This window comes from Hemiscyllium ocellatum, chromosome 9 (assembly GCF_020745735.1).
Source record: "Hemiscyllium ocellatum isolate sHemOce1 chromosome 9, sHemOce1.pat.X.cur, whole genome shotgun sequence".
Taxonomy (NCBI): Eukaryota; Metazoa; Chordata; class Chondrichthyes; order Orectolobiformes; family Hemiscylliidae; genus Hemiscyllium; species Hemiscyllium ocellatum.
Window position 1 is genome coordinate 55262479 of NC_083409.1, and position 27401 is coordinate 55289879.

The 27401-nt window shown below is 38.9% G+C and overlaps 1 protein-coding gene across 3 annotated transcripts in view; it reads left to right on the top strand.

The window, feature by feature from the left end:
* The window catches only part of pde4dip (phosphodiesterase 4D interacting protein), a 465593-nt gene that overhangs the window by 217233 nt on the left and 220959 nt on the right, over positions 1-27401 (top strand). For 2 of the 3 annotated variants that reach the window (XM_060830337.1, XM_060830338.1), the window contains exons 4-5: positions 579-689; positions 15640-15716. In XM_060830337.1, coding sequence (XP_060686320.1) covers positions 579-689; positions 15640-15716 — 188 coding nt within the window. Of the gene's footprint in view, positions 1-433; positions 690-15639; positions 15717-27401 lie in introns of those variants that run through there. The other variant, XM_060830339.1, reaches the window with a different exon arrangement.

Here is a 27401-nt window from a genome sequence, read left to right on the forward strand (position 1 = left end):
TTTTTGTTTTTCTTTCATACTTTTAATATCTGCTTTTTTATTCAATATAAAGTGAACTTTTCATGATTTAACTTAACTCAGATGTCATAATCCCTTGCATTAAATTGGTATTAAATGTTGGACATGACTGTAAAAGTCATTGATCAAAATGGTGGTTTTTTTTACAATTCTATAAGTAGTTCCAAAAATATCTGCTTGATTTGAAATGCCATTGAGTGCAGAGAAGGAGACTAGCAGGCACCTGCCACTGTGAAACTAATAAGATGATGTGAAGTTAGTCAAGGCCTCTCACTAGTAATGGGATCGATTTACATCACTTGTGACACTTGTCATGCAAATGCCACCGTGTGCTGCTCTGTTAAAGATTCCTGTCATTCCTTTATCGGTTAAAAAAAACTTTTGGCCTTCTCTCCACTTTGACTGTGTGCTGACAGAGTCCACACAGCTTTTAAAATGTTTCTTTGGTTTTAGTTTGTTTGAGATGTTACTACACTGAGTGGGGAGGGGGGCGGCGGTTTGCCTCCCCCCCCCTCTCCTTAGCACCTGCCATGTCTAACGGTTACCGTACTCTTTCCCAGCATCTAAACGACTTGAAAAAAGAAAACTTCAGTCTCAAGCTCAGGATCTATTTCCTGGAGGAGAGAATACAACAGAAATATGAAGACAGCAGCGAGGACATCTACAAAAGGGTAGGAAACTTTACGTCTTAGTCTGTGTGAGCAAAAAATTGAAAGGACTGTCTACTCATGATATCAAATTACAACCTTTCTAGATAGACAAAGTAAGAAAATGAACAAGTAGTGCTTAGGAAGAAGTAGAACACAGGTGCAACCCTTTACCTCATTATTTTCTGATTTCAATTCTACTTTCAAATTATACGTGTCAAACGGTGTCAAGGTACATTCCCACAAGGGAAAAGGTTACCCCAGGTTGCTAATGCTGGCAAATAAAGAGTGGTCCAAAAAGGTTTGTAAGACAGAAAAGGAATGAAATAAACAATAAGAAAAATGGTTTGCATAGTCTAAACAGTGTTTGCATCAATAATTTGATGATCTTTCTACCAGGCATTACTTGTGTTCAACTTCTGTACCTAATGTACCTCAAATAGAAGTTACACACAAAAACTTCAACTGTAGTTATTTTGTTTGAAGACAATCATTCCTAATTATCTGCAACAATCTTGTAGCAGTTGGGATGTTGCTTTGCATAAAATGTGGGATACATCATTCATGATTTATAATGACCTGGAGTCATTGATGGAAAAAGAGCTCATTGTACCTGGATATCTATAATTGGTAGGATTTATTATCTAGTTAGATGTTCATTCTTGTGGGATTTGATATCTAACTGATTGAGCAAAACATCTCAAAAATATCTCATGTTTAAGAATGAAAACACATATGTTTATCAGTACCTATTGGTAAATTGATCAAATGATTTAAATAAGCAATCAAAAGAATAAGAATCTTTGACATCGATTTCAAACCTATCAACCTGGCAGGATTGAGTCAGTGTACTGTTATAATCATATTAGTGAGTTGGACGGAGGCATGCTCAAAATAAACCACTGCATGATGAGTGAAAAAGTGTTTTTAGATGGAATACACTCAAAAATTTAGCCAATCATCTGGAATTTAAGAAGGATTTAAAGGTGGAGGAGGAAGTGGAAGTGTTTAGGAAAAAACTTGGATCTGACCCTAGTTTCTGACATAACCTAGTGTTGAATAAACATTTTAAAAGCTTACCAAAAGCCGTATAACATTGCTTAGGAACCATTTAACAATTAGGTTAAAGATAATTTGTTATGTGATCCATTTAGAATCTGCTTTGCAGCAATTTGTGAAAAATCTAAGCTGTCCAAACTTTTTTATGAAATTCATAATCCAGATAAGTACTGCTCAAATTTGCAGTGTCAATCTTTGTAGGCAGATAAAGAGAGGGTAATACCTGCAACAGCGTCCATCTACAGTAGGAAATAACATCCCAGTGCAGTTTTTAGGTGTGTAATCAAACAAAAAGCCAAAGAGAGTAATATTAGTAGTGGTGAATAAAAATTTTGTTAGAGTTTTCAGGTGGGTCGAAAGGAATGGTGGCAAGGAATAAGGAACTCAGGGCCTATTCATAGCAAAGTGAAAGAAGCAAGAAATATCTACAAGATCAGATTTATTTTCTCTCAATTCTCTAAGTGTGGGGTGTGCATGCTTTATCAACATTAAAATGAGAGGCTTGTCATAGATACAATGCTTTGTACAGTTACAAGAGAATTATAAACCATCGATCACAGAATAAAAGCAAAGAAACACCTTTTAGAGATAGGATGCAATAATGATTTCTTCATCAGTGCAACAGTTAGCATAATGTATTCGGTTAGTTTATTACAGCGAGAGATAAATTATATCGTCATATGTTTGTTGCACCTAAGCATTTGACTCCACCTTCCTCCGCCTGAAATACTTTTTTATTTTACCAGGAACATTTACTATAGTGATACCATTCCCTTTAATTTCTGAATGAACTGGATTCAGAGCATGGAATGAGGCTCAAAAGGCCAACGTTAAGAGATAATGCTTGCATTACAAACCTGCAGAATTTGCTGGTTGATTTGCACAATTCATTTATCACATACCAAATCTCAACATTAGCCTCAATTTTACTTTTAAGAATCCAGACCCTTGACTCCCATCCTTTAGTTTAAACTGGTCCTGTGTATCAATTCAAATAGTTTGACTGACATTTTTGCTTTGTGCCTTTGCCTATTCATTCACACTCAATAGTGGTTTAGTGGTCTAAATGTCAGTATGCAGATCAATTTAGTGGGCTACACATTAACCAGCTCATTGGCAACAAGTTGACATCTCTCTAACCTACATATGTATCTAATTCTCAGTGATGTGATGAGTACATGTGTAATTCTGTGGCCATGTGGAGATAATCGCAATTATGTCAGATCTCTTGCAGTCCTCTGGAGTTTCTTGGAGTATTTTAACCCTACTGCATGGGTAAGCAGTTAAAGTGCTCCAAGCTATTTACTCACTGGAAATCTGGTTGATTCCAGTGTGTTTGATTTATAACTTTTTTTATTAACCTATTTTACTAATCAACCTCGTCATAGATTAATTATATGCCTGTGGAGCAGGTGGGACTCAGTCCAGGGTAGGAATATTGCCATTGACCCACATGCAAACCTTTTAACCTGTTCATGACAGCAGAGGGGAGGGGGAGGGGGAGGGGGAGTGGGGGATGAAGGAACTCACTTGAAACCAGTTGTGTCCTAATTGATAGATGGAAAATAAGATTTGATCATTCTTAATCTGATTCTAATAGCATTTTAACATGGATTTCAGTAGAATAGAAATGCAAAGAGATTATGAAGTAAGTTGTTTACTCTTCTTTGGGGCTAGGAGGTATAAGGATACTCTTCTAGACCAGCGGTAGCTCTCTTTCTGAGCTCTCTCTCAGGTTATTCTATCTATCCTCTCTGCACTCCCTCCTATGATGTCCTTTTGAAACTCTCTTTACTACATTTGGACGTTTGTGAAGATACTAATCAGCCTCTGTCTAGAACAATTGGAAAGCAGTGTGGTAATGAGGCCTGACTGTTAAAATTGCCATGGTCTCATACTCCCACTGAATCAGTCAGAAACTGTCTTCAGTTAGTCCTCCTTGGACTCCTGCTGAAAGTTTGAATTCACTGTACCTGTTTGCATGTAGCCTCATTTACTCATATCCCCATATTAATCTAACAGCCCCCATCCTGGGGGAATAACTAAAAGTATCACCAATCTATAAGTGTATGTCATATGCTTAGCTTAGTTATACCCTGCTTCTTCAACAAAAGTTAACAATTCAACAATGATGTTAATCAAGTCACTGGGTAGTGGTGAATCAGTTCATGGGAGAATAGTCACAGTCTGCACACTGTCCTATAAAGTTAAAAAATCACACAACACCAGACTATAGTCCAACAGGTTTAATTGGAAGCACACTAGCTTTTGGAACATCTCTCCTTCATCAGGTGGTAGTGGAGGGCTCAATCCTAACACACAGAATTTATAGCAAAAATTTACAGTGTGATGTAACTGAAATTATACATTGAAAAATTTATTGGCTATTAAGCCTTTCATCTGTTAGAATACCATGATAGTTTCACTTCTTTCATGTGTAAATCACAAAATCTTTTTTTAAAAAGTTGCATTCTCAGGTTAGCTGTTAACAATGGTGATAGTTAGACAATATGTTGAAGGCGTTAGCCCCCTGTGTTCTCTGTCTATGCCATGATGTTTAGATTGATTCTAATCTAAGAAGTGAGATAATGGAGTTTTACATGAATTCATGTAGTTTTTGAGCTCAGAGTTCTAGATGAATGCATGTAGTTTTTGAGCTAAGTACAATGTAACCCTGCAAGTACAAATTCACCCCACAAAATATATGTGTGCATTTGGGTCATTGTCTGTCTGTGTGTGTGTGTGTCTGTCTGTCTGTTTGGGTTGTGAGTGTGAGATAGTGTGTGTGTGTGTGTGTGTGTGTGTGTGTGTGTGTGTGTGTGTGTGTGTGTGTGTGTGTGTGTGTGTGTGTGTGTGTTGGTGTCTGTGTGTGTGTGTACAGTGCAATGGCGGTCACCTGTAATGTGACATGAACCCAAGGTCCCAGTTGAGGCCCTCCCTACGGGTACCGAACTTAGCTATCAGCCTCTGCTCGGCCACTTTTCGCTGCTGCCTGTCCCGAAGTCCGCCTTGGAGGATGGTCACCCGAAGCTCCGAGGTCAAATGTCCTGGACCACTGAAATGTTCCCCAACTGGGAGGGAACAATCCTGTCTGTTGATTGTTGTGCCCATTCATCCTTTGCTCAGTTTCTCCAATGTACCATGCCTCCGGGCATCCTTGCCTGCAACGTATAAGATAGACAACGTTGACTCAGTTACATGAGTACCTGCCATGTACAAGGTGGGAGGTGTCCCCACGCGTAATGGTAGTATCTATGTCCACAATCTGACACGTCTTGCAACGTCCTATAAGGTATTCAAAGCCGGCTTGAAAGTGTTAACAATTGTTGCAATACATTTTTATATTAAGACTAAGTATACAACCATTATTATAATTTATAAAAATGAAATTCTGCCACAAGCTGTGAATCAAGGTGCTTTATTTTGAGTGGGTACAGTCTTGACATATTGTCTAGATTCAGAGACATCGACAAAGTACTAAGTGAAAAATGATTGTGTTGTTGAATAGTGTGTGCAAGTTGAATGAATTGCAAGTACACTTCCCTCAGTCAGAAGGTTGCCAGTTTGACCTCACATTACTTAAAAGAATAACCCAGGCTGACACACTAATGCAATGTTTGGATGAAGGGTTAAACAAAGAGTCTGTCTGCATTTTAGGTCCTCATAAATAAAGATCCTGAGGGCTGGTTTAGTTTGTCATAACAACTTTATAACCAATTACCTACTTTAAGTGTAATCCCTATTCTATGTAATAAGATAGGGCAGCCAGTTTGTAAAAAAGCAAGGTCCAACAGAAACAATGACATAACTGACAAATTAATATCCTACAGGTAAAGGTTGACAATTAATTGAAAATTGGCTCTTGTATTCTTCAGGTTTTTTTGTTCTGTTTTTGAGGCTATCTAACCAAATTGTGCACATAATCAAAGAAAACATGAGAACTCTAATTTATTTTCCTTTGTCCTGCTTCCTCTTTAATTAACACGTAGAAGAAAAAGTTATCACCCTACTTTGAACTCTACATGGTGAATCAGTGGTACGTTAGGTTGTTGTCACAACATACATTTGCACAGTATGGGAATTAAACACCCAATGTTGCAGGATTTTATTTTTGTCCATGGGATGTGGAGTCGCTGGATTTCTTTTGCATCAGGTATGACTCCAACTGGTGGAGCGTTTTTCCGATTCCTATTGACTCCAGTTTTGCAAGGCTCCTTGATGACACACTCGATCAAATGCAGCTTTAATGTCAAGGACAGTCACTGTCACCCAGTGTTCCTACTAAACTACAGGCTGACACTGATCACAGCATTGACTTTGGGTTCTGGAAGTCACTACCATGCACAGACCTCAGAATTCCACACAGCCAAAAAAAATTATTATCAGAGGAACACTGCTCTCCCTTCACTTGTGGAATTTAGCTTTTTGTCCATGTTTGAACTAAGGCTGTAATCAGGTCATGAGCTGAGTGAAGCTCAGTTTGAATTCTGCCAGAGCTAATTAATAGGATTTTGCTTAAAAACAATGCTATTTGGTAACTCTTTCTATCACTTTACCGATGATCAAGAATAAATTGATGGAGCAGCAAATGGCAATTTTGGATGTGTCCTGTTTTTGTGCACAGGACATGCATGGACAATTTTTAATGTTATTGGGTGGATGCCATTATGTAGCTGTACTGGAACAGAACATTTGCTACAAGTTCTGAAACATAAGAATCAAAACAAAAATTATCCTGAATACTATTTGTACACGTCTTAAAGTTTGGATGGATGGTTTCCAATCTTTGTAATCAACCCATTCAGAAATCATTACACAGCTGTGGACAGATAGGACTTGAATCTAGCCTTCCTGGTTCAATGGTAAAGATAATTTAACTGCACCACAAGAGCCCTCTGATTTACCGCGTTATAATCCAATTATTAGTTGTTCTAAATATGACAGACCAGGTAATTAATAACCTAATCAAGCAAATCATTCTCACATATCCACCCTGTGTTTCATTGCAGAGACTTCTGGGAGTGTAGTTAAATGATACATCTCCTTGATAATTAATTTACTCTGCTCAAAAATGTGATGTTGATTTCTTTGTAGGCTGATGCTTTAGGGAGAACATTCCTACCATCAAAGCCACAAGATAATTAATAAATATGTGAAGGGTTACCATATGTGGTCGATGTAATGTCATTATCAGTTGGATTAATGCTGGAATATTAGATTCTATTCAGCAGCTAATCTCGGAAATGAAGTTCACACAGGGAGGATCAGCAGATGTCAGCTAAGCCTGTGATTGTGTCTGCTTAGAAGTGCAAAGCCTAACAGGATTTCTCACCTAAGTATATAATTTTGATTTGTACTTGAATGTTGCAGTGTCCCATCAAATGAGAAGAGAAAGAATCTCCTTCAGCTGTTCCACTCCATGTCCTTTTTGCATATTTTATTCTCCATATGTACCAATGGTGGTTTTGTAGATCAATTGATGTCTCTTGTGTGATAATGAACCATTCCTGGGCAGGTTTCTAGTCTCTAAGTTTATTGATCTTGACAAAGCCAACAATAGAGATATGGTAGGACTCAGTACCTTGGCTTTCAGAGGAGAGAAAACTATAATCACATAGGGCCACACTGGACAGATTTGGACAGGATTTGGCCTAAGCGTTTTGTCTTCCATTCTAGAATAACCTTTTCATTATTTATATTTGAAAATAACCACTTGGGTTTAGTAGCTAAAGTCAAACTGCAGTTTGAATTGATGCTCTGAGAAGCTTTGGGGGCGGGGGGGGGGGGTTAAAAAAAGTTTCCTACTTTATGGCAACGACTATACTTCAAAGGAACTGTATTGACTGTAAAGTGCTTTGGAACAGCATGGTGTAGTCAAAAGCACTATATAAATACAAGTTCTTTCCTCCTTTTATTCCTCATTCAACGCAGTAAAAGAGTATTTCTCTCTTGTACACCACTTCAGTGAGTATGATGAATGTGGTAACAGGTTCTTGACTGACCTGCTACAAAATCTGCCTTGTACTTGGGAGCTGCCAGCCAATGGGAGAGTCATGTATCATGTGCAAAATTGAATTTATTCTTGGAACTGTTGTCAAGCAGATTAGAAATCTAAATATAGAAGCTGATCGCTGGCTTCAATTGCTGAAACAAATTATCTGAGAGAGTTTGGACATACAATGAGGCTCAGTCACTGCTAAGGAATAAGTAAAAGCAGGGTGCTAATACTGATTGCACACAGTCTATATCTGATAATTTGAATGCACAGACCTGGCTTGGCTAGCACAATTGAAATGGCAATAGTACAACATGTACAGAATAAAAATCCAGAAATTGAAGTTAGCCAAACTTGAAGCAAGGGTAGATTGTAATGTATTTCTTTTATATTCTTCACTTAGATGCTATTCAATATCAATCTCTCATGTTTCCATTTTCTTGACAGAGGCTTACCATGTGGAACGCCATCTTAATTTGAGATAGGCCAGGAATTTGAGAGCTATGCTTTTAGACAGATCAGCAACTTTGGTGGCCTAGTGTGGCAGGGGAAAGGCACAGGTGTGCTGTATTTCAGAGACCTAGATCTTCCCTATGCGAATGATATTAAATATGCTGCTTATCTTCAACAAATAAATGTAAGCTTAAAAATAGTTACAGCACTAGCTCAGTGAACTAAGACTGCTGAGCCACCTATATCACTAGGTTTCAAGTTCAGTCTGTAGGATGGGTAGTTGTTGAACAAGCTGATTTCAGCATGGCCAGCATTGAACTTGCAAAATATTTAGTAATCTTTGTTCTGATCATAATAATACAGAAACAGGAGTAGGCCATTTTGCCCATCAAGTCTGCTCAGCCATTTTAAAACCACTAAGGCGGACTAACCAGTTCATGCTTTTTACCTCTGCTATACTCGTAGCCCTTTGCTCAACATTTATTTTAAATTTTCTCAAAGATTGAGCTTCTACATCAATGTGGCAGTGATTTTTTTTTTGTTCCTTTATGGGGCAGGGGCACTGCTGTCAAGGCCAGCATTTATTGCCCAGAGGGCAATTAAGAATCAACAAAATTGTGGGTCTGGATTCATGTGGAGGTCAGACCAGGTAGGGTCATCAGTTTCCTTCCCGAAAGAATATATTGAACTAGATAGGTTTTTACAATAATTGACAACAATGGTTTCATGGTCATTTTTCATGGTCAGTTCTTAATTTTAGATATGTTTTATTGAATTCAAATTACACAGTCTTCCATAGTGGGATTTGAACTGAGATCCCCAGAAAATTGGACCTTTAGATTAATATTGTAGCAATAATACAACTAGAAGTACAGGTACAGTTTTCCCAATCTGTCTGCAGATGACAGTCATGCCATCCAGGGAACAAGTCTGGTGAACCTTCATTGCAGTACTTCTATGGCAATAATATATTTCCTGAGATAAGGAGACCAAGCTACACACAATACTCCAGATACAGTCTCACCAAGTTCCTATACAATTGAAGCACGATTTCACTACACCTGTACTCAAATCCTCTTGCAATAAATAGTAATGTTCCAATAGCCTTTCTCATAGCTTGTTGCACCTGCTTATTAGCCTTCAGTAACTTACTGGCAAGGACACCCAATTCACTTGGCAAATATGCACTTTTCAACCTTTTATATCCGTTCTTTCTACCAAAGTGGATAACCTCTCAACTTTCAATATTATGTTCCAGTTGTTAAGTTCTTGTCCAATTCTTGTCTAATTCTTCCTAAAAATGTTTTATATCTTCCTTGTAATTCACACTCCTGCTTAGCCTTGTTTCATCTGCAAATTTAGAAATACTACATTGTCTCCGCACACTCAAATCATTGATCTACATTGTGAACAGCCGAGGCCCAAGTACTGATCTCTGCAGTACCTCACTAGTCAGTCAATGTGAAGATAACTCATTTATTCCTTATGTCTGTTAGCCAATCCTTAATCCATGCCAGTACATTAACTCCTATACAATGTGCTAACCAATTTTTGCTAACCAATCTCCTGTGGGGCACCTTCTCAAAAGTCTTCTAAAAATTTAAATGTGCTGTATCTATCAACTCCCCTTTTATTCATTTTGTTAGAAATATCTTCCAATCTCTAAAGGTTCTTTTACAACAAGATTACTAATTAATCTATTTTTCGTGACTTAATACTAAATCCACAATAGCTACATTGACATGCTGCTCTAGAAATCCATCCCAATACACTCCAGAATCTCATCTTCCATATCTTTAGTGCTTAATGGCTTCACTGAGTCAAATGCAAATTGAAGTCACCCATGATTACTGTGTTGCACAAGCTATAAGCTTCTCTCATTTCCTAATTTATACCATGCCCCACATGACCACTGCTAGTTACTATTAAAATCTCAACCAAATGTCTGCTGCCTCTTCCTGTTTCTTAATTCCAACCAAATTCCAGATACTGTTCTTCCAATCTGGGATCCTCCTTTACTCATGTATTAATTACATTCCTAATTATTCATGCAACTCTACCTCCAACTCCTTCTTGTCTGTCATTCCTAAATTTTGAAAGTCCTGGAGTATTCATTTCCCAAGCCTAGTCACAATGCAGCCATATATCTGTAATGGTAATTACAACCATTTATCTCTATTTGTACTTTTTAAAATTTTCTATCTTGTTGTGAATCCTGGGTGCATTCAAGATTCTTTAGTCGTTTTGATATAGAGTCAGAGATGTACAGCATGGAAGCAGACCCTTTGTTCCAACCCATCCATGTCAACCAGATATCCCAACCCAATCCAGTCCCACCTGCCAGCACACGGCCCATATTCCTCCAAACCCTTCCTATTCATATACCCATCTAAATGCCTTTTAAATGTTGCAATTGTACCAGCCTCCACCACATCCTCTGTCATCTCATTCCATACATGTACCATCCTCTGTGTGAAAAAGGTTGATATCTTTCCCCTCTTGCCCTAAATCTATGCCCTCTAGTTGTGGACTCCCCGGCTCAAGGAAAAGACTTTATCTATTTATCCTAGCCATGCCACTCATGATTTTGTAAACCTTGTTAAGGTCACCCCTCAACCGCCGACGCTCCAGGGAAAACTGCCCCACCTGTTCAGCCTCTCCCGATAGCTCAAATCCTCTAAGCCTGGCAACATCCCTGTAAATCTTTTCTGAACCCTTTCAAGTTTCACAACATCTTTCCAATAGGAAGGAGACCAGAATTGCATGCAATATTCCAACAGTGGCCTAACCAATTTCATACAGCCGCAATGTGACCTCCCAACTCCTGCACTCAATACTCTGACCAATAAAAGAAACCATACCAAATGCCTTCTTCACTATCCTAACTGCGACTTCACTTTCAAGGAGCTATGAACTGGTACTCCAAGGTCTCTTTGTTCAGCAACACTCCCTAGGACCTTACCATTAAATGTATAGGTCCTGTTAAGATTTGCTTTCCCAAAATGCAGCACCTCGCATTTATCTGAATTAAACTCCATGTGCCACTTCTCAGCCCATTGGCCCATTTGGTCAAGATCCTGTTGCAATCTGAGGTAACCTTCTTCATTGTCCACAACACCTCCAATTTTGGTGTCATCTGCAAACTTACTAACTGTACCTCTTATGCTTGCATCCAAATCATTTAAGTAAATGACAAAAAGTAGTGGATCCAGCACCAATCCTTGTGGCACTCCACTGGTCACAGGCCTACAGTCTGAAAAACAACCCTCCACCACCACCCTCTGTCTTCTACCTTTGAGCCAGTTCTGTGTCCAAATGGCTAGTTCTCCCTGTATTCCGTGAGATCTAACCTTGCTAACCAATCTCCCATGGGGAACCTTGTTGAACGCCTTACTGAAGTCCATATAGATTACATCTACTGCTCTGCCCTCATTAATCCTCTTTGTTACTTCTTCAAAAAACTCAATTAAGTTTATGAGACATGATTTTCCACGCACAAAAGCCATGTTGACTATCCCTAATCAGTCCTTGCCTTTCCAAAAACATGTACATCCTGTTCCTCAAGATTCCCACCAACAAACCTGCCCACCACTGAGGTCAGGCTCACCGGTCTATAGTTCCCTGGCTTGTCTTTACCGCCCTTCTTAAACAGTGGCACCACGTTTGCCAACCTCCAGATTTCTGGCACCTCACCTGTGATTATCGATGATACAAATATCTCAGCAAGAGGCCCAACCATCACTTCTCTAGCTTCCCACAGAATTCTAGCATACACCTGATCAGGTCCTGGAGATTTATCCACCTTTATGCATTTCAGGACATCCAGCACTTCCTCCTCTGTAATATGGACATTTTGCAAAGTGTCACCATATATTTCCCTACAGTGTATATCTTTCATTTCCTTTTCTACAGTAAATACTGATGCAAAGTACTCGTTTAGTATCTCCCCCATTTTCTGCGGCTCTACACAAAGCCGCATTGCTGATCTTTGAGGGGCCCTATTTGTTCCCTAGTTACCCTTTTGTCCTTAATGTATTTGTAAAAACCCTTTGGATTCTCCTTAATTCTGTTTGCCAAAGCTATCTCATGTCCCCTTTTTGCCCTCCTGATTTCCCTGTTAAGTATACTCTTACTTCCTTTATACTCTTCTAAGGATTCACTCGATCTATCCTGTCTATATCTGACATATGCTTCCTTCTTTTTCTTAACCAAATCCTAAATTTCTTTAGTCATCCAGCATTCCTTATACATACCAGCCTTCCCTTTCCCCCTGACAGGAATATACTTTCTCTGGATTCTTGTTATCTCATTTCTGAAGGTTTCCCATTTTCCAGCCGTCCCTTTACCTGCAAACATCTGCCCTCAATCAGCTTTCAAAAGTTCTTGCCTAAGACCGTCAAAATTGGCCTTTCTTCAACTTTTTGATCTGGCCTATCCTATATTCAATCCTCAACTTCATTTCTTCCAGTCTGCCTTATTACTTTTTCTACTTCCTATTAGCAGAAAACCTCCCTCCCAATTTGTGTTATCCATTAGGTTCCACAAAACTAACAAGATTACTAGCAAATCTCCCTGTGTGGCTATCAGTCCCAGTCCTCTTAAGATGTAACCACTGTCATCTTTTTCATAGGTTGTATTCATGGAGCATTGTTGAGGTATCTTGAATTTGACAGTACATCAAGGACACACTGTCTAGGGATAATTAAGATTTGTGCTATTGGCTAGGCAAATGAAATGTACACTGAGCATTTGTTAGTGACTTGTACAATATTTTGTTTATCACCTTCCCAACTGGCATGCATTTTTAAGTATTTCATGCTTAAACACCTCATTAAACACAGTAATCTGAGAATGATCTGACAGCACCACTATCTGTGGCTTCAAGTAAGGATGTTAGTTTTTCTTTCTGAATTTCAAATAAGAACATTTCCAATTGTATCATTACAACGTCAGTACAAGGCAAGTTGGAGTTTTCCAAATTTTACTGCTTTTTCTGATTAAGTTCGCCAATGAGGTTAAGCTATTGGAATCAACAAGGTTACAAATCCCAGCTTTACCAATATCCACCACACACTTCTGCCCACACCTTCTGGGCAGCAAGTAGAAATGGGGGGAGTGGGGATAAAAACTGGTGGAGTTGTATCCACATTTCACAAATGGCAGGCGTGTTGGGTGATGATAAAAGCAACAATAGAGAAGTTAAAATGAGAGAGAAAGTGCACTAGAAAACATAATGTACTGCACATCCACATGGTGAAAGAAATCAAATGGTTTGGGTGTGCCTTTTATTTTGTCTGTTATTTCTATAGGGATATTTTTGGCTATCTATTGTGACTTTGATATAAAATCAGAATAGACAGTGTAGTTTGGTACAACCTCCCCAAAGTGTTTGCCAATTACTATAAAGTGGGGCTCCTATGGTTTTTGATTTTTCAATACAGTATTAAATAAGCATTGTATTATTGGAGCTGCTATGTTTGGGGTGAGAAGATAAACCAAAGCCAATTGTATCCCTCTGGGTAGATATTTAAAAAAATATTCAAAGCAGAACAGGAAGTTTTTCACTGTCCTAGTTTGGAATTATAAAATTTTACAATGCAAAGGAAGGTCATTTGTTCATCATATCTGTTGTGACATCACTTTAAAGTTGCCCTATTTAGTCCCACATCCCAGCTTCACCCTTATGAAGTTATAAGTTAAATCACTTTAAGTACGTGATCAGTCGCTTTTTAAAAGTTCCTGTGAAATCTGATTCAGTCCCTTTAGTAGTGTATTTGAAAGTACACCCTTTAAAATAGTGCCATTTAGATTATTCATGTTGTTTCTCTCAAAGTGCATCACTTTGCATCTATCTGCCCATTTAAACATTTTGTCCACATTTTTCTACAGTATGCTACAATACTCCTCCCTATAATTTACTTACAAGCTTTATATTATCCGTTAGCTTCAGAATTGCATGCCCTATACCCAAAACCAGTTTATCAATAAACAATGAATGGTCACTACAATAATCCCTTGATGACCCCACTTCATATTTCTGATCTATTAGAAAACAATCATTCAATGCTATACTCCATCTCAATGTTTTCATTCCCAAGTTACCTCCATTCCTTTTATGTTTTTGTTTCCTGAATAAATAGCACTTTATTAGATGCTTTCAATGGCCATGTTTACAGCATCTTCTGTACTATCTTCATCAAATCTCTGTTACTTGACAAAAATCAGGTTAATTAGACATGATTTCTTTTCAACCAATTGTACTGACTGGTGCTATTAACATTCATATCTTCAGGTAGGACTTAATTTTATTCTTGTTTCCAGTAGTTTTCTCAAGATTTACAGGTATCCCTAAAACAGATAATTCATTGTTCAGCTCATTGCTATTTATGAAAACTTAGTAATTACAAAGTGGCATTCTTGTTTCCAGTAGTACAATGATAATCTTGATTGAAAAGTACTGCAAGTTCCCTTCCATTTTGTTAGGAAGGATGTGAACGCTTTGGAGAAAGCACAGAAGAGGTTTACAAGAATAGTTCCAGGGCTGAAAGATTCAGTTCTGAAGATGAATTGGAGAAATTGGGACTGGTTTTCCTCAGAAGACTGAGAGGAGATTTGATTTGAAGTTTTCAAAATCGTGAAAGTCTGGATAGAGCAGACAGAGAGAACCTTCTTGTTTGTTAAAGGGTCTAGTACGACAGGGCACAGATTTTAAATGATTTGCAAAATAAGTAAATGCACTGTGATTTTTTTTTCCCTACACAGAGTGGTTAGGGTCTGGAATGTAGTATTCAAAAGGGCATTAAATAATGACTTGAATACAAATGGTGTGCAGGGATATGAGAATAGAGCTGGAGAATGGCATTAAGCCATGATGATCATCAGAGAGTCACAGCAGACATGATGAGCTGAATGGCCTCTTCCTGCACCGCAGTAATCCTATGAAGTTACAGGCTATCCTGACTTGAAACTGTGTTGCCATTTCTTCAATGTCACTGAGTTATCCAGGAACCTGGAACTCCCCTCCTAACAACTCTGTGGATGTTCCTATGCCACAAATACTACAGTGGTTCAAGGAGACAATTCACCACCACCTTCTCCACAGCAATTTGGGATGGGCAATAAGGTTATTTCAGCTGGGGACTCTGATATGCCATGAATAATTTTTTAAAAGTAGAGTGCTTTGAGTTGTGAAAGCTGCAAGTAAAATTCAATTTTGTTTCATTTCTTTAAGATTTAATCATTTTTATCATCTTCAATTTGTAATAATCTTATCTTAGATTTTTAACAGAGTAATGTATTTGATCGTGTCAACTTGCAGCATGTGTATTCTATACTTAATGGCAAAACACCATTAGTGGTTTTTTAAAAAATTGCAGACATTGTGAAAATGTCAGGTGCTAGGTAGACCTGAGCTAAAGCAAGTCGCTAACCTAATTCATTGTTTCACCCAAGTCAACTCTGTTTCAGAACATCGAGCTGAAGGTGGAAGTGGAGAGCCTGAAACGAGAACTAAATGAAAAAACTGAACTGCTGGAGAGAGCCTCGTAAGTCACATTTATTGCTTCCTCCTGAACCATTGTGCTTGCTCTAAAGTTTATAATTATTGTAAAGTAACTCTGTCCCTGTTTCCAGTGAGGTAATATCTGTCTGGAATAGCAATGTGTCTAATATATCATGCTAATTTGAGAAATTGGATGATAAACCTGTTTGTACTTTTCCTTTGTTTAAGGAAATACTCCAGACTGCATAAAATATATTCTTTCATACAAATGCCAGTTAAAATTATTTATTAGATATATGCAGATGTACTACAAAATATAGCCTGCCATTTGAAGCCACTATGTCTGCTGGTTATTGGAGGCTTGTGTGTAAACAAAAGAACACGGTATTTCCCTGGTTTGAACTACCTTTTGCAGGAAATTTGAAGATTTTCTGAGAGGCCATGCAAACAGTCCCAGAGTGCTTTGTAATAGGGCTTTTCCTTTTGCTGTGAAAATTCTAGTAAATCTTTGCAGGGCTCCAGTTTATCCATGTGTTACCATTGCCATCTATGTCACCTGCAGCTCCAATTTTTCTCTTTTCCCTTTGTGATCACAGTTGTAACTCTGCCCTTAGCTTAAAGCAGGTGAAATTCCATGGAGACATGGGTCCTATCATCTTTCAGTTCTTTTCCTTCCTTGTCTGAATTGCATATATGTAGCCATCATCCAGCAGTTCTTCCCCTCCCAGTACTCATGTTCTGATAACTAATATGAACTGAGAGCCTTTGGATTGTGAATTGATTTCTGCAATTATTTGATTTCCTCCTGGTGCAAAGATTGGAATTGGGGAGGGAATACATAATTCATGTTTCTTTTAAAGGTAGCTTTGAAGTTATTTGTAAGTTAACCAGCAAAAAAAATTGCCATAATTTGGTTTGAGTTATTGTGGAATTAGGTAATAATTTCTAACCTCTTATTCAAGTTTCATTTGAAGCTAGTATGAGACCAGCAGCAGTATAGAGATTTGAAGCACTTGATTGATCATGGAATGTTTGCAAGTAGATTTTAAAATCTGATCCCTACATTCAAATCCAACATGTGGTACTCTGCTGTGTCTTGAATTTGACCACTACAATGAGTTGAGATGTTGAAATTCATAAACCCAGTAATGTGCTTTGCAATATCTAAACTTACGAGGAGAATAACTCAGTTTGGTTTCAGCTGCAATTTTTCATGAGGAATCTCACTATCCTCTAACAAAACTGCGACATTGAATGGTTCTTAAATCTATGTCAATGTTTATCCACTCTGGTATCTTTTCCACTGCTCTGTCTTTAAGGCAAGGAATCATATGCAAAAGTGTGCTTCCACAGATACCAATTGGTCATGAATCAGAGTTCCAACGTTTCTCTGATGTTTAATTGTCTGTAGAAGGAAATTCAGAAATTACCTCAATCCCATCTCATCCCAGCTGTTACCACGAGATTTTGTAAATGTGGAAAGTTTGAGGAAAGGCAGAAATCTGGGATGTTGTGAAACTTGAAAGGGTTCAGAAAAGATTTACAAGGATGTTGCCAGGGTTGGAGGATTTGACCAATAGGGAGAGGCTGAATAGGCTAGGGCTGTTTTCCCTGGGCCGTTGGAGGCTGAGGGGTAACCTTATAGAAGTTTATAAAATCATGAGGGTCATGGATAGGATAAATAGGCAAGTCTTTTCCGTGAAGAGGGGGAGTCCAGAATGAGAGATATACGTTTCGGGTGAGAGGGGATATATATGAAAGAGATCTAAGGGGCAATTTTTTCTCACAGAGGGTGGTGCATGTATGGAATGAGGTGCCAGAGGAAGTGGTGGAGGCTGGTACAATTGCAACATATAAGTGGCATCTGGACGGGTATATGAATAGGAAGGGTTTAGAGGGATGTGGGCCAGGGGCTGGCAGGTGGGACTAGGTTGGGGTGGGATATCTGGTTGGCATGGATGAGTTGGACTGAAGGGTCTGTTTCTGTGCTGTACATCTCTGACTCTATGACTCTAAATCCAAAACATTAATACCGTAGTGTGTACATATACGATTTCCATATAGGGTCATTGAGTGAGGCCCAGAATTTAATCAAATTAATTGAATTTGTTCTCACCCAGAAGTGCCATTTTAAGTTCACTGCCCTCCTCTTCACTCCTTTGGTCTCCCCCATTAGAATTTGAAATATGCAATGGACAACTTTCACTTGGTTATATACTGAAATTCAACCTGTAAAATACGAGTACCATAGGCATGCTTACTGTGGCACTATCCTCACTCAGTCTAGCAGTATGCAGCTGTTTTATAGGGCATTTATATTGCTGTTAGCAGATTTGGACTAACACCTGAAATATCCTTCACAGTTTAGTTAGATAGTCTAGGTACCGTTGCAATCCTCCTGCCCACCCCAAATCATTTCATGACAAATACATTTCTAACATGACAGCATGGACAGATTTGTCTGCATTCCTCTCCACAGATCTTCCATTCAATAACTCGAGCCCTAGGCTTGACACAGTATGGGAGATACACTAAAGTACCTTCAGATACAATTGGTATGAGACTACTTCCTGCATGGAGTGTCTTATTACTTCTTTTAGTGCCCAGCCTACAGATCTAAATCTGCAACATTAGTTCTGGAACAGAGTAAAAATGCCGGAGTTATAGCTTAGACACACCTTTTTGAATATGTTGGTACAGCTGTACTGTGGAAAGACCAGTTTCAATTACTGTCATGCAGTATCGTGCAATCTCAGTTTGGCAGCATGTTGAAACAATAAACATGAAGGTTTGTTTAAATTCCACCTCTACTACTCTATAGCATTGACATGCTATTTAGTATATATGTTTATATAATATATATATATATGAAAATGCACAATTCTCTTGAGCTTTGAGGGATGGGCTTTGTTAAATCACAGTCTGTATTCTACTTACATTATATACATGGTACTTGTGCAATGCAGAGATTTTTGAAATGCCAAATGTCTGGCACCATCTGGTGGACTAGATGTACAGCAGTATTGTATATAATTACGTTACTTGGTCCTGACGTTCTTATAGGTTTATTGCAGTAAAAATATTGGTTCAGTTTTCACTTTAGGAATGATGATGAGGATATCAGCATGAAGGATGTGACAATGCAGTACTTTCTCACTAGAATCAACATAAAATGTTAGAAATGGCCCATTCAAGTGTGAGTGCACTTTTAACAGCATGATAAGTCTTAATTACTTTTAACTGACTTCTCTAGGCCTAAGAAAACCTCTAAAAATGTAGTCTGATTCTTTCAGGTTTCAATTGTTGGATACTTTATTTTAAAATAAGTTTCTTTCTGAAACCTTTATCTCTCAATGCCATCTACTTATTACTTTGCTTTTTGCATATACAAATAAATTAATATTTAACTTTGACTTCCTGGTACGAATTCAAATGCATTTCATCAAGGATTCTTCATTATGATGGGTTATAAAGACACGTTATTGCTCTTCCTGTGCGCATATATCCTAGATGTTCTGTGGAGATCACCACACCTAAAATAGCTCTCTCATTATTGCAAGTTTCTACAGAAATCTACAGAAAGTCTGTGGGCAGCGGATAGTGTATAAAACAGCAACTGTGTTTCTTCACTGCTAACCATAACTCTGACCAAAGTTGAGAACGTCATTAAGGTTTCTCTCATTGTGTTTTAATTTTGAAGCTTAAACCTCTGTATTAACATGATCTAGAAAGAAAATAGTCATCTAGATGCCTGACATACAGAGATAGAAGGTTATACTTGACAGTCTGCAAACAAATTTGCTGCAAATCATACCTGCTTGTATAATGGATACATCCATCAAAAAGGATCAGTTCGGCTCTCCTGCTTCTCATCACTAAACGTGCCTCCTTGAAGCTGGTTATAACCACTGAAAAAGCCCTGTATGTTTTCAGAAAAATCACCTGCATTTTAAGAAAAACATCATTTTGGGATTCAGGCGTTAAACTGTGAAAGCAATATTTAAATTTTCTGCTGTATTTCCAAAAGAGTCAGAATGGATACAACCAGTCCAGAATTTCATGACTTTTTAAGATATATTTGGTTTTTGCACCCTCTTGTGGAACTATTGTGGGCAGTGGTTCTAGTATAGATCTGAATTAGTCCTCTCCAATGTGTATAAGTTTTAATTTGACTCTATACAGATTCACAATTTTGTCATTTTAAGCTGCAGACCATGTGACAAGATCAGATGAGTGATGAATGTAAATAACTCAATATTTATGAGGAGAGGTTGCTCAGTTCTCTCTTTTTGCCACAGGTATATATTTTACTTCTCCAATAGTTATCAAATTTTTAAAAAAATTCATGATGAGGATGGTGCTGTTGTAAGTGTGAGCACTAGTGAATTCAACAGAGCAGAATTCAACAGCACACATTCTACTACTTCTGTGCTGCTATAATGGGCTGCTCTGCAAATGCAAGGAGATGCTGAGCTGAGGCCAGACAAGTGTAGAAAAGGCTCATGTGGAGCACAGAATTGTGTGTTTTCTTTTCCAGTGACCAGGCAGCAGCACTTGTCTATAGATGTACATAACTGTCTGTGCTAGAGCCATGTGAAACATAAGATTGATGGGTGAAATTGGGTGGCGATGGAGTCTGATAGATCAGACAAGCTATTGCACTATGTGTAAGCTACATGTCATTGCCTATGCTCTGCACAGTGCTAGGTGTAGGAGGGTAATTCACAGGTCAGTTTGTTGCCAAGTCACTGCCATTCATGTGATAGAGGCATCTTCAGCAATATAACAGGGACAGGCCTGTAAGTAGGGTACTATTCCATTCTCTTAATTATAGGAAGCATGAGGAAATCTGTAGAACAATTTGCCTGTGTTGTCAATCCAGCAGAGAACTTATTAGCCATGCACTGTCAAGTGAAATAATATGGAAATTATTGTAATTCTCCATTGTGTTGTACTTCAAACTAGTCCTTAAAATGAATCTCCTCTTGAATGAATCTTTGCCTCATTGCTTTGTATCAAAAATCAAAATATTGGCAATTCAGTTTGGTCTTGCAAATTTTTTCTGTTGCCCTCCTGAAACTGTTGACTTCTTTTGGTCAACTCAATTTTGAATGTTTTAATGCATGAAATGTAGTAGAAAATCATCATTTTCTTCATTCATTCATTCACAGGAGGTAAGCTTCACTATCAAGACCAGCGCTTATTACCTATCCTTGTCTATGGGAAGTACTGGTGAGCCGCACCCTTGAATCACTGGTACAGACATACCCCAAAGTTTGGTTGTGTAAGGACATCCAGGATTTTGTTCCTATAGTCGTGAAGTAAAAATGATCTAGTTCAAAGTCAGGATGGTGAGTGACTTCAAGGGAAACTTACAAGTGGTGTAATTCCCATGCTGGAGAGAATGAGGGAATGAACATTCAAGCCATTGGATGGAAAGCTAATCAAGCAGGCTGCTTTTCCTGGGTGGTGTCAAGCTTCTTTTAGCTGTATTCATCCAGGCAAGTGGGGAGTGTCTCATTACACTTCTGGCAAATGTTTTGTAAGGTTTTAGGAAATTGGGAGGTACGTTACTCACTTCACTGCAGATACCAGCTTCTGATTTGTTGTGATCACAGTATTTAAGTAACTAATCATTTTAGGAATTGGTCAATAGGTGGTGACCACCCTCCCCCAGTGTTGGTGGTGAGGGATTCAGTGATTGGATTGTTGTTGAATTTTGCGAGGAGGTGATTAGACTTTAATGTTGGTCTTTGCTTCACACTTGTGTGCCATAAATGTTACTTTCCATTTTATCAATCCAAATCTGAATTTTGTCTAGGTCCTGCCACAAGTGGACTTGGCCTGTTTCATTATCTGAGAACTTGTGAATGAAAGTGAATATTGTTCAATAATCAACAAACAACTCCACTCCTTATATTATGATGAAGGGAAGGTCATTGTCAGAGCTTAGAAGATGATTGGTCCTGCAAAGGTGCTTTGAGGAACTTCTCCAGTGATATTCTGACTTAAAGACAATTGGCTTCTAAGAAGCACAAGGAATTTTTCCCCAGTTCCCATTGATTTAAATTTTATGAAGTTCTTTATGCTACATTTGGTAATGTTGCCTTGATGCTGAGAGCAATCACTAAAACTTATGTCTTGAATTCCATTTTGTCTATATTTGGTCTAAGGTATCCATGACTTTGAAAGCTGAGTAATTTCTAGTCCAATTTAAATGTTAGTATCTCACATACTGGAATACCAAAATGGACATATCCACTTGCATCAAGATCTGGACCACATTCAGATTTGGCTTGATGCAAGGAAAGTAGCATTTTTTGCCACACTATTAACTGACAACTTGAACTGTTGCAGTCTGTTTGATTGGGTATGCTCAATGCTGTTAAGGAGGGAGTTACAATCTAATCACCACCTCTTAACATTCAATGGCATTACCATCACTGAATCTCCCACCATCAACTTTGAGGCAGATTTGTCACCATTGAACAGAATCTCAACAGCCAAATTTGTTATGATTCTTAAAGGACACATGCATGTATGTGCACATACAATCCTGCATAATCGTTAGAAACTGTGGCCACTTTTTTTTGTTTTACTTGTTAGCTTCAAATGCAAAGGCCTGCTGCGCACCCTGTATTATCACTATATCAGACATTAGCTAAGAAATGCCAGGCAATGGATCAAACCTTAGGTGTTGTCTCAATATCACAACAGGAAGTACAATTTTCTTTAATCCTCAGTCCATGGGAGCCTCACTTTAAAATTCAAAAGTAAAGCTGACCTGAGAACTATAAATTTTCAGAATGAATACTAACATTTTTGTGTTCCAGGTTGGTATTAGCTTTAAATACAATTTGTAGGGCTATTTTGTTAGTATAAAAATTTTGAATTTCATTTGGGTCATTCAATAGGACATCTGATCTGAATTACAAGCCACAATTCACTAATTTGAGTGTGCATAATTTACAATGAGCAAGCCTTTGTTTTTATTGCTGAAGGTATTCATATGTTACTGACATCATTTTTGTCTCCATTAGGCTTTAGACCTGATGCAGCAATGCTCACATCATCCCTCATAGTACAAGAAACTAGGCATGGTTATAATTGTAATGAAGAATGCAGCAGACATTTACTACAGTCAACAATTATATGTTAATTACAAATATTACTTTCCTCCCATGGGGCAGAATTTTTCCAGTGCCTTCAGTGTGGGTTTTGGCGCGTCCATTGGGAAAACAATGAGACCACCTGGAATCCGATTTCTCAGTGTTGAGAAAAAAGTCAATTCTGCAATCAAGTTTTGAATGGCGAGAGACAAACTCGCACATTTCAGCATTCTATTATTAACTAATCTCGCCTCGTTGTTATGCAATTTTCTGTATCCAACCTCCAGCAAGAAAGTAGATGGTAACAATTCCAGACATGAAACTCAGGTGATTTAATTGGTAACTCCAGCTCACTGCTCGATCCTCTGGGGCTCCACCTTGGACACCAGTCTTCAACATTTCATAACATGCTCCATGGGGCTTCCTGCAACCCTGTCGATGGATGTTAGCATTGGACATGGACCAGCCTCATTGCACCCTCCTAGCATATTTCTGATGCACTTCCAATATGGTTCTGCATTTCAATGTCGCACTTTGCAGAAACCCAGCACCCTTTCATTGTAATGCTGCAACCAGGACATTTGTGCACAAATACAGGTATCCGTCTCATGGTTGGACTCGGGTGAATCTCAGGATGCCTTGCGTACTCTCTCAGCACTCACTGACATTGTGCCGACTTGGGTGTTCACAGCATCTCTTCTTTGCCTTGTCTTTTTCAGTCTTTATCTCCTCAGTCAGAACTTAAAGATTCACAGTACTTCTGTCCTTCCATGATGTTTAGCACAAACACAAAGTCAGATAGCTTCTCATGACAGTGATCAGTCAAGGGATGGACATGTTGTTGTAGAGCATGATGTTATATCAATCGCACATTAGCATCGTCTGCCTGCTGCATATGCAGGAAGCACACGTGTGCTTCAGGCAAATAACATGGTCTTGAGGTCTAAGGGGAATGTCTTGGTCAAGTTATTTTTTTTCATTCATAGGATGTCGATGTCACTGGCTAGGCCAGAATTTATTGCCCATGCTTAATTTCCCAGAGGGAAGTCAAGAGTCAACCACTTTGCTATGGGTCTGGAGAAATGTTTTAGGCTAGACCAAGTAAGGATAATAGTTTCCTTTCCTAAAGGACATTGGTGAACCTGCTGGGCTTTTCTGAAAGTGTTTCATTGTCATCATTAGACTTTTAATTCCAGACTTTTGAATTTTGAGTCTCTGTATTAAAAATCTAGTCTCTGAATTAATAATATTATTGTTAATAATATTATTCATAATCTAGTGATATTATCAGGAGACCATTGCCTCCCCTCGGGGGCAGTGTTTGATATCAGTTGAGAGGCATGCGTGTGGTCGATCAGCCACTTGGAGCAGTTGATGTTATTGTTTCAGTCCAAGGAGTGGGCCGCAGTCATCCCTGTAAGTCGAGTGCAAGCAGTCTGGAAAATCAGGGGCTATATAGTGATTAGTTAGGATCTGGTCAGCCATCAGTAGAAGCTGTCCAAAATGCTGTATGAGAACCTTGTGCATTGACATACTGTGTGGAGTACAAATCCTGGACTCTGACACTTGACCACATGGTGCAATGTTCCAAATCAATCCCACCAATGGCAATGATGCACAAACAATGCATTCACCATAGTTGCCAAAGATGCAAACCCTTCCAAGTTCCCAAGGGTGCAGGAGTTGCTCATTTCACAATTTGAGCCATGAAACAGTGTGTAACACAAAGAATGCTGAGCCTTTGTGCCTTTATTCTTGTTACATCTAAAATGACATTCACTCACACAGCTAATGGTAAGAAGTTAACATAAATTTACAAAGTTGAGTATGTCTTTACAATAAAGTGTCATCCATGATATGCCCTCAGAAGGACATTGTCTTCCTTTCCCACCAACTACGTCTAGGTGCAGTCCTCGGCTCCACAGCTGGGATAAAGGGAACCTTTTCAACAATGGAACCTGTTAGCCTTGGACCTTTGGTCAGGTGATTTTGGGGATGTTCATGCCTAGAAGGCCCAGACATGTTGAGTGTGTCTTGTCCAGAGATACGTTGACCCTCCTTGGCTTGAACTTCTATGTAGATGATGGCAGCTGACAAATGGAGGATGAAGGCCCAGCTATCTCTTGTATCCCAAGTAGTGGGATCCTGTACATGGTCCTACTCAGACTACTGTGCTTCCTTGTGAGGAAGGAGCACATGGAGTAAGGTCATGGCACTTCTTTTCCCCTCTAGCTGTGCTGAACAAAAAATGCCGAGTAAGATGGAGTGCAGTCCATATGTGTAACCAGCAGACACTGGCTGGACATGGCTCTCCATGGAGAGTCTGTTCACAGACAGCTAGACTGTCACACGGCAGATGCAGCACTGTACAAACAGTATCCAAGTCAATTTGTCTATTTTCTCCAACAAATATGCCTGCTGCTTCAGTGTCTGTTTATGTATTTGGATGAATGATGAATGGCTGACACAATGGGGTCTTCTCTCGCCTTGAGCTAAGCAGGTCTTTAGTAGTCCTTTGAGTGAGTGACAGTGACTTGGGTCATTTCTTTTTCAAGCAGCTGCTGATATGTGCTCACCAGCACATGCCCCCAAATTAACCTCATTTTAAGTGCCCATTGAGTCAATACCTGAGCTGGTGGAGGTGCAGGGGGAGGCCTTGCTGATGTATTCTTTGAGAAATTCAAGGCTTCTTCCTCAGAGGTGTAGGAGGAGATGTCTTTCAGATCATCCTCTTGATAGTAGAGACTCTGTAGAAGACAGAAAAAACGAACAGGTCACAGAAAAGTGATAGAAGCTGGACATGTTAAGAGTACATTCACAGTGAGAGCAACAAAGCAATGGACAATTATTCTTATTTGGTTGTCAAGTCAAGAAGGTTTTGACATCACCTCATGAATAGTCATGGCTCTCAACAGCTGGACAAAAATCCTTTCCTTACTGGGGACAAGGAGACAAATGTTCATCACCCCATCACCTGTCTTGGCTCTCTGTGTTCTATTTGGGCTGTTTTCTGCTGAAGTTGGGAGGGAGATAGGGATTGAATGAGATAAAATAGGATGACACAGCTGTTGATACCAATGCATTTGGAGGGAAAAGTTTTGAAGTATCCCAAGTGAGTGAGGATTATCCCAATCTAGCTGAAGATTAAAGTCACCCATGTTTACTGTACCGTCTTTTTTTAAATACCATGCTCTCATCTCTTGGTTTATTCGGTCTTACCAAATAGCTAATATTAGGGTGCCGCTTTTTATTTCTTACCTTCACCCAAATGGATTCTACATCTTCTAATCCAAATCATTCTTTGCCATTGTCAGTATGAAATGGAACAAGTACAATGTTACCCCCTCCATTCTTTCCTCTTTGCCTGTTGCTTTGGAAAAAAGTCACATACCCTGAATACTCAGTTCCCAGGTTTGATCACCCTGTCACTGTGTTTCCATAATGGTTACAAGGTCATACCAATTAATCTGTTTTATTTTTCATTCGTTCATGGGGTGTGGGCATTGATGGTTGGATCAGCATTTTGTTGCCCTAGTTGATCTTGTATTTGTCATTAATGTATTTTGTTCTGAATACCACATGCATTCAAGAGCCACTAATTTTGTCTTTCTACTGACCTTTTTTTTCCCCCTTTTAACCTTATTTAATGTTGTTTTTCTGAGTGTGTATGCTCGCACTTCCTGTCCCACTCTGGGTATCATTATTGAAGTAGCTGCCATACCCTCATCCTTGTAGCTTACATCTCTGCACTCGCAGCACCCCTTCCCCCAACCACCCACCCCAATTAGTTTAAAGCCTTTTCTGCTGCTTTAGCTATTTGATTCAGTAGGGCACAGATCCCAGCATATTCATGTGAAGGTTGTCCAACCAGACAAGCTACCTCCTACTGCAATACTGGTACCAGTGCCCCACAAGCTGAAACCCATTCCACTTATGTCAATCTGCACCAGAAAAGGGCTCATCCCAGAAAATGGTCGTCCTTCAAGATCAGCAAAAACAGCCTGTGCTGGCATCTATGGAGGTGGTTTGGTTCTCGAACACTTCCACGTCCAGAAAGATAATCTTGTGATCTGTTTGACCCCCTTTGTAATGAAGTTGATATCAATTCAATTTAAAAAATTCTCTTCAGAGTCCATGTCACTTTCTTGTCTTGAACAAACCCCCATGGCACACCCCAAGAGCTTTTAGAAGTTAGATTGCCTCATCTCTTGGCCTGGAATTCTAACTTTCACCAGCATTTTCTTTTTTTGAAAGCTAGTTACTCCAGGGAGTTCTTGTACTTGGGTTTATCCCTTTATATCAGTGATCTTGTTTGGGGCCGGTGAGCAGAGGTTCTGTCTCAAAATAAGGGGATTGCAAATACTTGTATTATTTTAGGATCCCAGGCTTCTGTGCCACTGTGTTTGTGGCACCTTGTAGTATTATTGCAGCAGTCCAGCAGAAAACAGAGGTTTCTGGACTTGTGACATGTTGCCATTTACAAGCACTTTCACTGTCAACAGATACCCCTTTTTGTAATAATGATCCCAGTCGTTGAAATTGGTAGAGTTCCAGTTAGTGCTGTAACTTTCAAACATTGCTTTTGACCCTCTCTGCTTATATAAGTAGGCAATGATTAC